Genomic DNA, 12,546 nt, shown 5'->3' with positions numbered 1-12,546 from the left:
CATAATGTTAGCATTTATTAAGAAAGATAAAGGATGCTACTTTTCCTTGTTTTGAAAATATCAAATTTCTAGTAGAATTATTGCTTTCTCGAAAAGATAGTGGTTTCTCGTATCTTATGAGATTGGGTTAAATTATTGTGTTGCTATCTTGCTTAAATTAAAGTACAGGTACATATTCTCCCCCGCCTTGATGCTAATATCATTCCTATGCTAATGTAGCCGGGCGACGACATTAACAAGGCTTGGAGTTGGCCCAAGGTATCCCTCATACCATTCAGAAGTTGAAACTCACCGGTTCGGTAAGAGTTATGGATGCTGCCTAGTTCTGCGGGCCTACGCTAGTGTGGTGAATAAGCCCACCCTAATGTGTAAACATCCCTTCGAGGAGTGGGAGGATCAAGCAACGGAGCCTAAGAGGGTGACACGCTAGCTTGAGTCCTCGCTGGCTACCAATGACGAGGTGTATGGTCCCGTAAGGATTGCCTAGTCTATATAGACTGGAAGGCCGAGTTCTAGATCATCGGCAGAATAAAACATGGATCAAGAGAGCATGGATCTGGCTATAGTTGGACTTTAACCTTTGTATCTATTTTTCATTGAGTCCCTTGTCTTCTAGTATTGTTGTATCATTATTTTAAGTTAAGTGGCTATTTTAATGAACACTGTGTTAGATCCTTAATTAATGAACTTGTCTAGATATGTCTCATAGTGTGGTAGGATTAATTAGAAAACAAAAATGATGAGTGAGTTGGGTGGAAATTGGGAGGGTGGATCGCCCCTGACGGTGCCATCCTATGGACGTGTGGACCCGATTAGTTGGGTAGCTTTCTAGCAAAACTAATCAATCGCACTACATTAGGTAAGTCCTGCTGTGATTCTACTCTAGAGGACTAGGTCAGCGGCCTCACACAAATGGGAAAAAAGACGTTGCTTGTTCTAGGAATCAAGAATAGAGAGTTATGTAATTTCTATTTACATGGTCTTCTCTTTTCCTTGTTCTTTGTGATCTATACATGGTCCAAAAAAGGTACCCAAGACCTTTACACGATTGATGTCATCTTGGTGTGGTCTGTATGGTCCATGTGTCCCCTCGTACATGGTTAGAATGGGCTTTGTGTGATCTCTAGATGCTTGATTATCCCATGGTGTGCTTTGCATGGTGGTCCATGTGATTTGTACATGGTCAGAATGAACTGCCACTCTCAATCATCTCACGGCATTGTGCTTTGCATGGTGGTCCATGTGATCTGTACATGGTCAGAATGGACTGCTCAAGACCTTTATATGCTCGATGTCACCTCGATATGGTATGTGTGCAATCCATGTGATCTGCATACGAGTGGAACAAGCTTCCCAAGATCTTTGCATGCCCAGCCTTGCCATGTATAGCTTGTATGGTACATATGGCACCAACTCAAGCACATACATGGTAAAAATAGTCTACCCGAAGTGTTTACATGCTTAGTATCATCATGACATGGCTTGTATGGTTAGAATGGGATGCATGTGATATTTATGTGGTCGGTATATCCCCTCTATGTGGTGTCTTTGGTTTGTGTGTGTAGCCATAAAATGGGCTTTATATCTCGTTGGTGTACATGTTGAGAATGGGATTTTTAAGTGGTTTGTATGATCCACATGGTTTTTGTATGGTTGGAATGGACTACATATAGTCCATTTGATCCGTATATTATTGGAATGGGATCATGTGATGTTTACATACTTAATATATACTTTGTTTGGTCCATATGGTATGTATGGTCCGCATCAGTTCAAAATTGATTGGATGTGATCTTTATGTGGTTGGTATTGTCCCCTTGTGGTCTTTATGGTCCAAACTATATGTGTATCCTTTGGAAAGCTATATGCAATCTTTATGTGCTCAATATAGCCCTTGTATAGTATGCATGGTCTATATGGTCTATTTAAATGGGTGGAAATAGACTACATATGATCTTTGCCAAAATCCTATCCATGAGCTAAGATCTACAAAGTAGGATCCCCATGCAACAAATTTTACCCAACCCCTAAGCCATGTTGGATCACTGTCAAGATGTGAGAAGCTTAAATATTCTACAATGGAAACCCTTATGTTTGGGTCTAAAAACATTGTGGATCACCAACCAATCTCCAAAGTTAAAGAGATTCAAGAGATGGCCTTGAATGCCATTTTGAGCCCAACAATTGAATTGGGTCGTCCCAACCAAGATGATAGAAGCACAAGGCAGGCTTCTATAAGAAGGGAATCCCTACATTTAGGTTCCAAAGCACCACAAGCCTTCATGCAATTAAACTCTAAATAAAAGATGGAGTGAAGACCAAAATCTATGCCTCTGCTGATGCTAACCCCAAAGCTTAAGCGAGAATGGAGAGCAGTGGGTTCCACCTCAACTCATGTGCTAACACCACCCTTTGGAGAAGTCAGAGGAGTCCATGTATGCTAAGCAATAATAAGAGGCATTACTTACCTATGTATGGTGGCATTACCCATCCTTGTTCCCATTTAAAAAGAGCCACCCATGTTCTGCCATATATATAGGCAGTGATGTGTGTGAACACACTTAGGACTGCCGGGGCACTTTTTCCCTCTTTATGAGGTTTTTTCCCTCGGCTTGTATATATGCCCATTATTCTAGGGCTAACTTATCTTTGTACATTGACACAATCTAATACATTGTGTGTTGTGTGCATTCTTGCTTCTTCTTCTCCAAGCTTGGTATGCTTTCCTGCAACCCTAATTCTAACAATTGGTATCAGAGCAGGCATCGGCTCCCAGGGCTACGCCACTAGCACCCTCCGACTCACGTTCTCCGATTGAGGTGAGCTTTCACGAGAGCTTGCAGGTCCCTATACTCACGTAGAGCTTCGCGTTCTCAGAAATTGCATCTGAGGTCGTTTCGGGCTCCGTTTTTACATTTCAAGTTCTGCACAGGTGTTTTCATCATTTTGTGCAGAAATTTAGACAGTGCAATTTTCTGCAAAATAGGCATACGTATTCTATTGTGGACCGTGCTACATAGTAAGAGTTGTTTTCTATTCAGTCTTTGCTTCATTACAGGTAGCTTTTGCATCAGTTTTAGTCAGTGGCCATGGTTGATAATAGCAATGATGTATTTCACATGGTCTGCTGATGACAAATTGGATGGAGACAGTAACTACCCACTTTGGGCATATATGATGCAATATGTTTTGGTTGCAAAAGGAGTGTGGAACATTGTGCAGGGTATGGATGTACGTCCAGGTTGTTGCAGGTTCTAGGAGCTCTACTGTTGGCTGATGTTTTACCCACTACTGAACAAGCTCGTTGGGATGGTAAAGATGCGCAAGCTCATGCCTTGATTGCACTTTTTGTCAAACGTAACATCACCCCACATATTGGTTCAGCTAAAACAGCAAGCTAAAACAGCAAAGCAGGCTTGGGATATTCTAGTTGGTTTGTATGCAGGTCATAACGAGGCAAAAATCTCTTACCGTAAAGAGCTAGAATCGAAGATTATGCAGGAAGACGATGACATGAATGTTTTTCTTGCTGAGATTAAAGATCTCAAGGAACAATTGATTTCTGCAGGTGAGATTATTCCTGATCATTCTCTTGTGCAGACTGTTCTTGATGCTTTACCTGAGTCATATCAGATTTTTGCTTCCACGTGGAGACTTGTTACTGAGGAGACAGACCTGATGTTGTCAATTATGATACTTTAGTCAACAAGCTCTTGCAAGAAACGCAGTCCATGCAAAATCGGGCTAGGCAGCGTGCAGTTGATCAAGCATTTGTTGCTGCCCAGCAGAGAAGAAGTGGTAAGGCAGCCCCTTCCACTATTTCTTCTCCTATTAGTAGGTGTGCAACTTCTTCTCCTTCCACAGGTAGCAACAATAGGTCTGAGAAGGCTCTTGATAAAGGCAAAAAAAAAATGAGATGTAACTATTGTAAGGCAACTGATCATGTCATTAAGAATTGCCCTAAGCTAAAGGCTAAAGAGGCAAAGAAGAAAGAGTCAAATGCAGCCACAATAGCGGATGCTTCTACAAATGCAGATTCTACAAATGTTGTGCATGACACAGAATGGGCGTTTAGCATGTATTGCCAGTATGATCCATCTGTACATGATGCATGTTTGGCAGTTTATGTTGACTCTCATGTATGGTATTTTGACAGTGGTGCTACAAAGCACATTACCTCGCATCGTGATATGTTCACTTGTCTTGAGGCTGTCCCTAATGGGAATACTATCACATGTGCCAATAATGCTTCTTACCCAGTGAAGGGCATTGGTAAAATTATGCTTACTACTGCAAATGGCAGCGCTTTCACACTTTTAGATGCTTTGTATGTGCCAGGGATAAAGAAGAATCTATTGTCTATCTCTGCGCTTGCTAGACTTGGACTTGTAGCCAAATTTGTGGATGACAGATGTACTGTTCATGATTTGACTTCTGGTGATACGATTATTGTATCTGGCACCTTGTTTCGTGGGCTGCTGTATAGGCTCAATTCTTATGACAAGTGTGTGGAAGATTCAGCAAATGCAATTTCTGATGAAAAGGCAGTTTCAGATGCAAAACTATGGCATGCTCGTTTTGGTCATCTGAACTTTGCTAGTTTGCTGCATTTGCAGAAATTTGATATGGTTGCTTCATTGCCCCCTCTTGAGGCACCATTGAAACATGTTTGTGAAGGCTGTATTTTGGGCAAAATGCAGCGTTCTGTGTTTCCAAAGGATGGTTAGAACTGTGCGGGCCAATCGCAAATTGCAACTTGTACATATAGTGATGTATGTGGGCCTATGCAAACTCTGTCATTTGGTAAACACTTGTACTTCGTGACTTTCATTGATGATTACTCAAGGCATGCATGGGTATATCCACTGAAGGCAAAGTCCGAAGTGTTTTTGTGCTTCAAACAGTTTTTACTTATGGTTGAAAATGTATCCAATTGTAACTTTTAAAAATATACTTTTATATTATTTATATAATTTTTAATGTTTAACATAGTTCGTGAAAACTATGATGCACGTATAATGATTGGGATGGTGCTATAATGGAACACCATGCGTGGATGGCCCGAGTGTTAATAACCTCGGTTGATAGATGTACATGTCTTTAGTTCAAATCCTAGCACTATTTTTGTGCACTATCATCGTATAATAATAATTAAACTCAAAATATAAGTATGCCATGAAGGGCTAGCGTGAAAGGATACATTTGAACTATGTAGAAGTCAACATCTAAGAGCTAATAAGTGTGGCACATGAGAGAATTTTTATACTATTTTATTGTGTACATACAAGTCATGGGAATGGTGGACAAAGGGGGTCCTACATGTGAAGTGCTCGGACCTCGTGGAAAGTGGACAATTCCATGACGTACAAGCCTCAAGGTAAGGTAAAAGCGGCTCATGGTATATCCTTGCAATGAATGAAAGAACCCTTGAAATATAGGTATCCCTTTTATCTACATACACATCAACGTGTATCTCTTTTGATCTGCATACACATCAACACGTAAACTATATGTATACCAATTAGGCAGATATACAATTAGTCCCTTGCTTGTAGTACCCAAGGTTGATTTTGAACTCGGGCTCTTCCTTCAAGATGATGTGATGCCCAAATTTTTTGAGAATTTCTTCAAGATTTAAAATATTCTTTTAGATGTGAACATAAGTTCTTGAACATTTGAAATGTTAAAAAAATGGGCATGATGTAGCCAAAAATCAAGCTTGGTTGTGACCCTTTCCATGTCCATCTATTACAAATACTACTTTCATGTGATGTGGTACCACAAACATTATATAGTGTGACCTTCAAAAACTTACACTTTATTGTACAAGAAATGACATTGGAAAGTAGATAAACTGTGTGTATGCTTAATGGGAAGAAAGTTCGAATGACAAACTCAGTGAGAGTATATCACTCATTATTAACTCACATGCTTAGTCACTTATTGAGTCGAACGTGCACAAATGCATATATGTTTTCTCCACAAATATGTTTGTTGTGAGCCTAGTAGTTATGAGAAAGCTAGAGCCAAAAGTTGAAAGAAACTCATACTGGGAGGGAGAAGGTAAGGTGTATAATGGAGCACGTACGCCTCTTGCTAGCACACATATGATTGGAGCTAGGACACTTATGATTGGACGTAGCGCGCTTATGATTGGAGCACCGAGGCACCCATTATCATTTGGGCATATGCACTAAAGTTTGGATTGTGGGAGTGGTGGTGCAAGAAAAATGTGGGGCATTATTGAGAGGGTGCTTTTGAAAAAGCTGAGATTGGCCGGCAAGAAAGGGTGGTACCTAGTAGTTAGTGCGCCCATGGGAAAGTCTCTTCAAAAAAGTTCACTTGTAGGTTTTATTAATAATTGAATAGATTAAGGGGAATGAGTTATACGGGTAAAGACCTTCTTTCTATTATTACAAAAAAGGAGGCCAATGCAATCTTGGGGACATTTGGGACCTTTACACGTGCCCCATCTTGATAATGATCTCAAGGGATTGCATGGATTTGAGCAATATGTTTCCCTTTATGGGATCCCCCCCATGCTTTCATGATTTACTCCCACACGTTTCTTTTCCTTATTTTGATATATTAAGCTTTAGCCCCATAAAAGGTTGCAAGCATAATCACATTTGATTAAAACTTGCTTAACAGCTTGCAGGGAGAATTAATATCTTAATTAAAAGTGCGCTTTAGGTAGTGTGCTGTCAGGAGGTTACAAAATCTGATCCTACCGTATATTGCCCATCAACATTACCTTTATTTATACCTCTTACGCATTAATTAATCACATGATCCCCTGGTGTATATATAAGAGAAGATGATAGGATTGAATAACATCAGGGCCAGAGTGCTAGAAGCTTCTATTTATATTCCATGGAGCTTTCCAATCACAGCCGTAGCTTAGATCCTGAGAAGCTTGCTGTGATTAGTACTGATGATGATCAGAGCACTGCTAGTCACGCTAGCCCTTGCTGCAAGTGCGCCATCGATTCAGCTAACAGAAGGGCCGCCGGTGGATGGAGAGCAGCAAGCTTAATCCTTAGTTAATACTCTTTCATTAAGCCAGCTTAATGTTCGTAAATATATTTCTCTGTCATTCAAAGCATATGCTTAATTTTCATCAAAGGCCCTATGCTTAAGTATTTTACCGCATGCAATGATTAGTATTAGTACAATTTAAGCCATGAACTTTATGATTGTAGGTTCTCAATTATTACGCTACAATCAAAGTAATTTGCAAGTAGCGTTCTTCTCTAGGAAATACACGAATTGAGCCTTTGATAACACAGATACTCAACTATATTAATAATGCATTAGTTCTCAAGGAAAGCTGTAATTCATTGCATGCATTGGTTTAGATACAATGTGAATGTGTGAAGGAAATGCTTGGACTATGGTGTGATTAATTTTGTGTAAATGTACATGTAATGGCAGGTATGGAGTTGTGTGAGAGGTTGGCAACATTGGGGATCGGATTGAACTTGGTAACCTACTTGCATGACCACATGCACCTGCCCATCCCAAGGTCTGCCAATATTGTCACCAACTTCTTGGGAACCTCTTACCTCACTTGTCTGTTGGGTGGCTTCATTGCTGACACTTACCTGGGTCGCTATGGCACCATAGCTGCTGGCTCTTGCATCCAATTACTTGTAAGCGTTTCTGTTCTTTCATAAATTATTATACTTTTCATTTTCTAGTCAATCAAATCAGTATACCAGAGTCTCAAAGTAGATCAAATGTGGAGGCAATGATTATTTGCTTACTATTGTCTTGCTAGGCTTTCTCAAACACCTCCATACTGATCTCTTAGGTACTCAATTGGTCTTTTTCTCCAAAAAATATATATATATATATATATATATATAATCTTTAAATAGTAATTATTAGCATCTCTTTGAAGGGAGAATGATATGTGTGCAGGGGATAATTCTCATGGTAGTTTCATCAACCGTGGAAAGCTTAAAGCCAGCGCCATGCGAGGAGGTGGCTGCTGCGACCTGCAAGCCGGCACGCTGGCAGCAACTGATGGTATTACATGTGGCATTATACATGATAGCGTTTGGGACAGGAGGGATCAAATCGAGCGTGTCCGGGCTAGGGGCGGACCAATTTGAGGAAGGGGATGCAAAGGGCCGGCGGCAGATGCAGTCCTACTTCAACTGGTTCGGGTTCAGCATATCGACGGCCTCCATGTTGGCCGTCACGGTGCTCGTTTACGTGGAAGACAACCAAGGGCGAGCTGTTGGCTATGGCGCCTGTGCCGTCTGCATGGCTATCGCCCTTGCCTTGTTCGTGGGCGGGACCAAATTCTACCTCTCCAAGCCGCCCGCCGGAAGTGCCCTCACGCAGATCGCCCACGTCCTGGTTGCCGCTTGCCATAACCGTCGCCTTCCTCTTCCACTCGATCCCTCTCACCTCTACCATGGATCATCATCATCATACCCCCAGCTTGCAGCAAAAAACCAGAATCAGCATGAGTTATTATCATCCAAGGGGCTTTGCATCAAGTGTTCCACCAAGCGGCCCATCGGTCATACCACCCAGTTCTTGTAAGTGGCTTTCTTTCTTCCTTTTTTTGAAGTTTTTTTGTCTTCTTTTCACTGCTTTCATGCTCAGCACATAATCAGCAATTAGCATTAGAACACAAGCATTTCATTTTTCTGTAAGGGGTCTCTGAGAGTGTGTGTGTGTGTGTGTGTGTGTGTGTGTGTGTGTGTGTGTGTGTGTGTGTGTGTATGTGTGTGTGTGTGTGTGAGAGAGAGAGAGAGAGAGAGAGAGAGAGAGCTTCCAAATGATCTATGACACACAATACATACCATAAAGTCCATGTAGTCTGAGCTAAATCACATGAGAGAGAGAGAGAGAGAGAGAGAGAGAGAGAGAAGAGGGAGGGGGGTGTGGTGTGGTGTGGTGTGGGGGGCAAACAACAAGATGAGGTAAAGAATGATGTGTGTGCATGTATGTGTGTGTGTGTGTGGGGGGCAAACAACAAGATGAGGTAAAGAATGATGTGTGTGCATGTATGTGTGTGTGTGTGTGTGTGTGTGTGTGTGAGAGAGAGAGAGAGAGAGAGAAACTCGAGAGAGACAGGATGTATTTTAAATAAGATTTAATACAATCTAGATATCTCCTTAAAGAAAATATTCCAAGATCTTTTAGGCTTGCCTTCTACAGAGGCATGCCAAAAACAGAAAGGTTCAAGGGGGAAGAGGGTGTTAATTTATACACGAAAGTAATGTGCACATGTTAAACATTTAATAGATACAAAATGAGTTTTCCAAGATCTTCTAGCGTTCAATATATTTTATACCAACTAATACTTATGAACACCATCTTTTCAAGTTTCAACTTTTTCCATACCTTAGAACATTATTTATTTCAAAAAGAAACAATAAGTGATAGAACCCTCTCTTGTAAGCAGCGTGCACAATATGCAATGACATACTTTCCATATAAACAAATTAATTCTTCCCTAAGCTTGTAACGTATGATAATGAAATCCTTTCTATTTTAGCAAACTATAGTGTCTAGTTTCTTTTTAGAAATAACTTGATTAGCTGCATTAGCATTTACCTTTTCTTGTGAGGAGTGTTTTTCTAGACAAAAAAGGTAGTGCAAGTATAGATGTTCAAATTTTACAAGTGTAGACCGCTTTAGTAAAACATTGTGTTTTATCAATCTTCCTTCCATCCTTATAGAAATCCATGGTGCAAATGGCTAACCCCAGCCCTAATTATTTAATAGAGTATAAATATAGGTCCCACCCAAGCCCTGACTATTCATGCTAGAGTTTATTGGCCCTATATGGCTTTGTTTTTATCTTACTTAAAGGAAAAATGGTTCTATTCTAAACTTAGTCCTTGTGCCACTGGAATTCAATAGCTTTTAGTAATATCATTAGCTATCTACTTCACTTTACTGTGCTTTCTCAAAATTACACACTTAATACTCATGGTAGCCATACAAAGCATGCATGGATGCACACATGAAATATTTTCACATTCTATAACGCCTTGTTACCTTGCTCATGAGTACATGTCTTGCACTTTTGGTCATCAACACCATACATGTTTTATCAATGTGTGTGCTTACACTAAAAAGGAAAGTGAAATCTATTTATAGAACAAGGTCTTTTATGGTTTCAAAGTAATCTTTTTTTTTTTAAAAAAAGTGTTTGTAGTGGACTCTAATGATCTTACATCATAAATCTAAGGGTATTTTGTTTCCATAAACATTGTATAAAGAGGAAAATAAGCATATGTGTGTGTGTGTGTGTGTTTTCAGGTTTCTTGACAAGGCTGCCCTTCTACCCCAATCCAATACCATATTTGAGGAACTTCAAAGCCCATGGAGGCTTTCTTCCATTGAGCATGTGGAGGAAGTAAAGATGTTTTTCCGGTTGTTTCCCATTCTTGGGACTACCATTGTGTTTTGGGCTGCTAATGCACAAATGCTCACGTTCTCGATTGAGCAAGGTGCTACATTGAATAGGAAGCTTGGAGGAAATTTTCAGATTCCTCCAGCTTCACTAGCCGTCTTTGTGCAAATAAGCATTCTACTTACAATACCCTTGTATGATCGAGTGTTGGTGCCACTAGCAAGAAAATGGAGACACAATGAGCATGGGATATCAAGCCTTGAACGCATAGGAGTTGGCTTAGTTTTTTCCATTTTGGCCATGCTTGTGGCATCATTTGTGGAAAAGAAAAGGCTCCAATTAGTCCATAAGATCAACACAACAAGTAGTGCTAGTGTTATGATTCCAATGCACGTTTTCTACCTTGCACCCCAATATGCACTTGTAGGAATAGGAGATGCCTTTGCTTACATTGGGCAATTAGATTTTTTCTTTAGAGAGTCTCCTCATGGCATGAGAAGCTTGGGCACTGGGCTATGCCTTAGTAGTGTTTCATGTGGATTCTTCTTAAGTAGTGCACTAGTTAGTGGTATCAATAGATGGACCAAGCATGGTTCTAATCCTGGTTGGTTAGCCAATAACCTAAACATTGGGAGGTTAGATTACTTCTACTTGCTCCTTGCCCTTTCTAGCTTTCTTAGTTTCATAGCCTACCTTCTATGCTCTCATTGGTATGAGTACAATCACACATGGATTATGAACACAAGCCCCCAAGAGGAATCAATATGTGATGATAAGTTGGAAAACTTATAGATAAATGAGTTGTTTTTATTTAATATGCTATTGGCAAAATACAAGGAGCTCTAAGATATAACATTCTTTAGTAATAGTGATTTCTTATTATTGCAACAATAAATAATCTTTAACAATTTGTTATTTTATATCTACTACAAAGGGTGCATCTGTGCATGAGAGAAAGCAAAGCCACGACCCTTTCTTTCCAGCATGGTTAAATCACCTTGAGTGTGCTCCCAGAAAAAGTTTAGTTAATTATTGTACTTTGATTCTCTAAACTAATATTTGTAAACCCATAGAGAAGTTATGCTTTGATCAGAATGTTTTCAGAATGAAGAATTACAAGAATATGTGGTTTACTATATTGAATGTTGGGATCTAATTTAAAAATAATAGTATGCACATCATAAACAACTAATGACAAATAGGCACTATATGATACAAGGATTAAGGGATCAAGAAACACTAAAAGGATAGAGGGTTTGACACATTAATTAATTAATCAGTCCCTAACGGACCTGATTAATTAATTAATACCTCAAGCGTAGCTAAGGAATTAATTAATTAATACCTTGGCGAAGCCTAAGGTACCAGCGAAGAGGACCACCAGCGAGCACCAAAAAAACCAGCGACCACCAGGGTCACCGGCCGGGGAAAAAAAGACGGAACACTAACGACCACCCAAAAAAAAAGACGGAGCACCAGGCAACGTTTCCTCTCTCTCTCTCTCTCTGTCTCTCTCTCGTGGGGCTTCTGCCCGCTTTTCAGAACGTTGGTCGTTTGTGCTCTGTCTCTCTGCAACGTTCGCTCTATCTCTCTCGTGGGGCTTCAACCCACCTGAGAAAAGCAACAAGACGAGATTGTAAAGCTTGCTGCGAAGCTTCCAGAGATCGAAAGCAAAAATAATAATAATAATTTATCCCTTTCGAGAGTTTAAAGGATAACCTTAGTTTTTTTTTCCCATCATCAACTTTACCCACAACTAATTAATTAATGAAAAACAATATCTTGGTTCCATATATTGAGGGTCGTTTTTAGTGACTCTTGTTTGTGTTGCTACATGAAACAAAATCAATTACAAACTTAATAAAATAATATTATTTTTGAATTTCGTTTCGCAACACAATTCTTTTCCCTAAGTGAGACACTGAATCCAGTCTCTATATTAAAAAGTCTGTATGTTTTTAAAATTCAATCCATGACGTCCATTTTATATATATATATATATCTCTCTCTCTCTCTCTCTCTCTCTCTCTCTCTCTCTCTCTCCAACACATAGATATACACAATCATGTCTCTATATCTCTCATACTCTGATAATATATCATCTCTCTCTTTCTTACTCTCTCTTACACTATCATTGGTCTATCATCGTGTGTAAGGTTGGCTTC

At 39.8% G+C, this 12,546-nt stretch overlaps 1 protein-coding gene across 1 annotated transcript; it reads left to right on the top strand.

The window, feature by feature from the left end:
* Positions 1-6,650: 6,650 nt before the first annotated feature.
* Positions 6,651-11,196, top strand: LOC147605030 (protein NRT1/ PTR FAMILY 6.2-like). The gene is made up of 4 exons (XM_086794178.1): positions 6,651-7,042; positions 7,435-7,652; positions 7,924-8,552; positions 10,288-11,196. Exons 1-4 carry the CDS (start codon positions 6,874-6,876, stop codon positions 11,171-11,173), a joined length of 1,902 nt encoding a protein of 633 aa, XP_086650304.1. The 5' UTR covers positions 6,651-6,873; the 3' UTR covers positions 11,174-11,196.
* Positions 11,197-12,546: the final 1,350 nt, after the last annotated feature.

The sequence above is a fragment of the Cibotium barometz genome, chromosome 60 (genome assembly GCF_041138505.1).
Source record: "Cibotium barometz isolate CiBa-2024 chromosome 60, ASM4113850v1, whole genome shotgun sequence".
NCBI classification, from domain to species: Eukaryota; Viridiplantae; Streptophyta; class Polypodiopsida; order Cyatheales; family Cibotiaceae; genus Cibotium; species Cibotium barometz.
The sequence above is the reverse complement of the archived record's forward strand: the minus strand, read 5'-3'. Positions and strand labels throughout refer to the sequence as shown.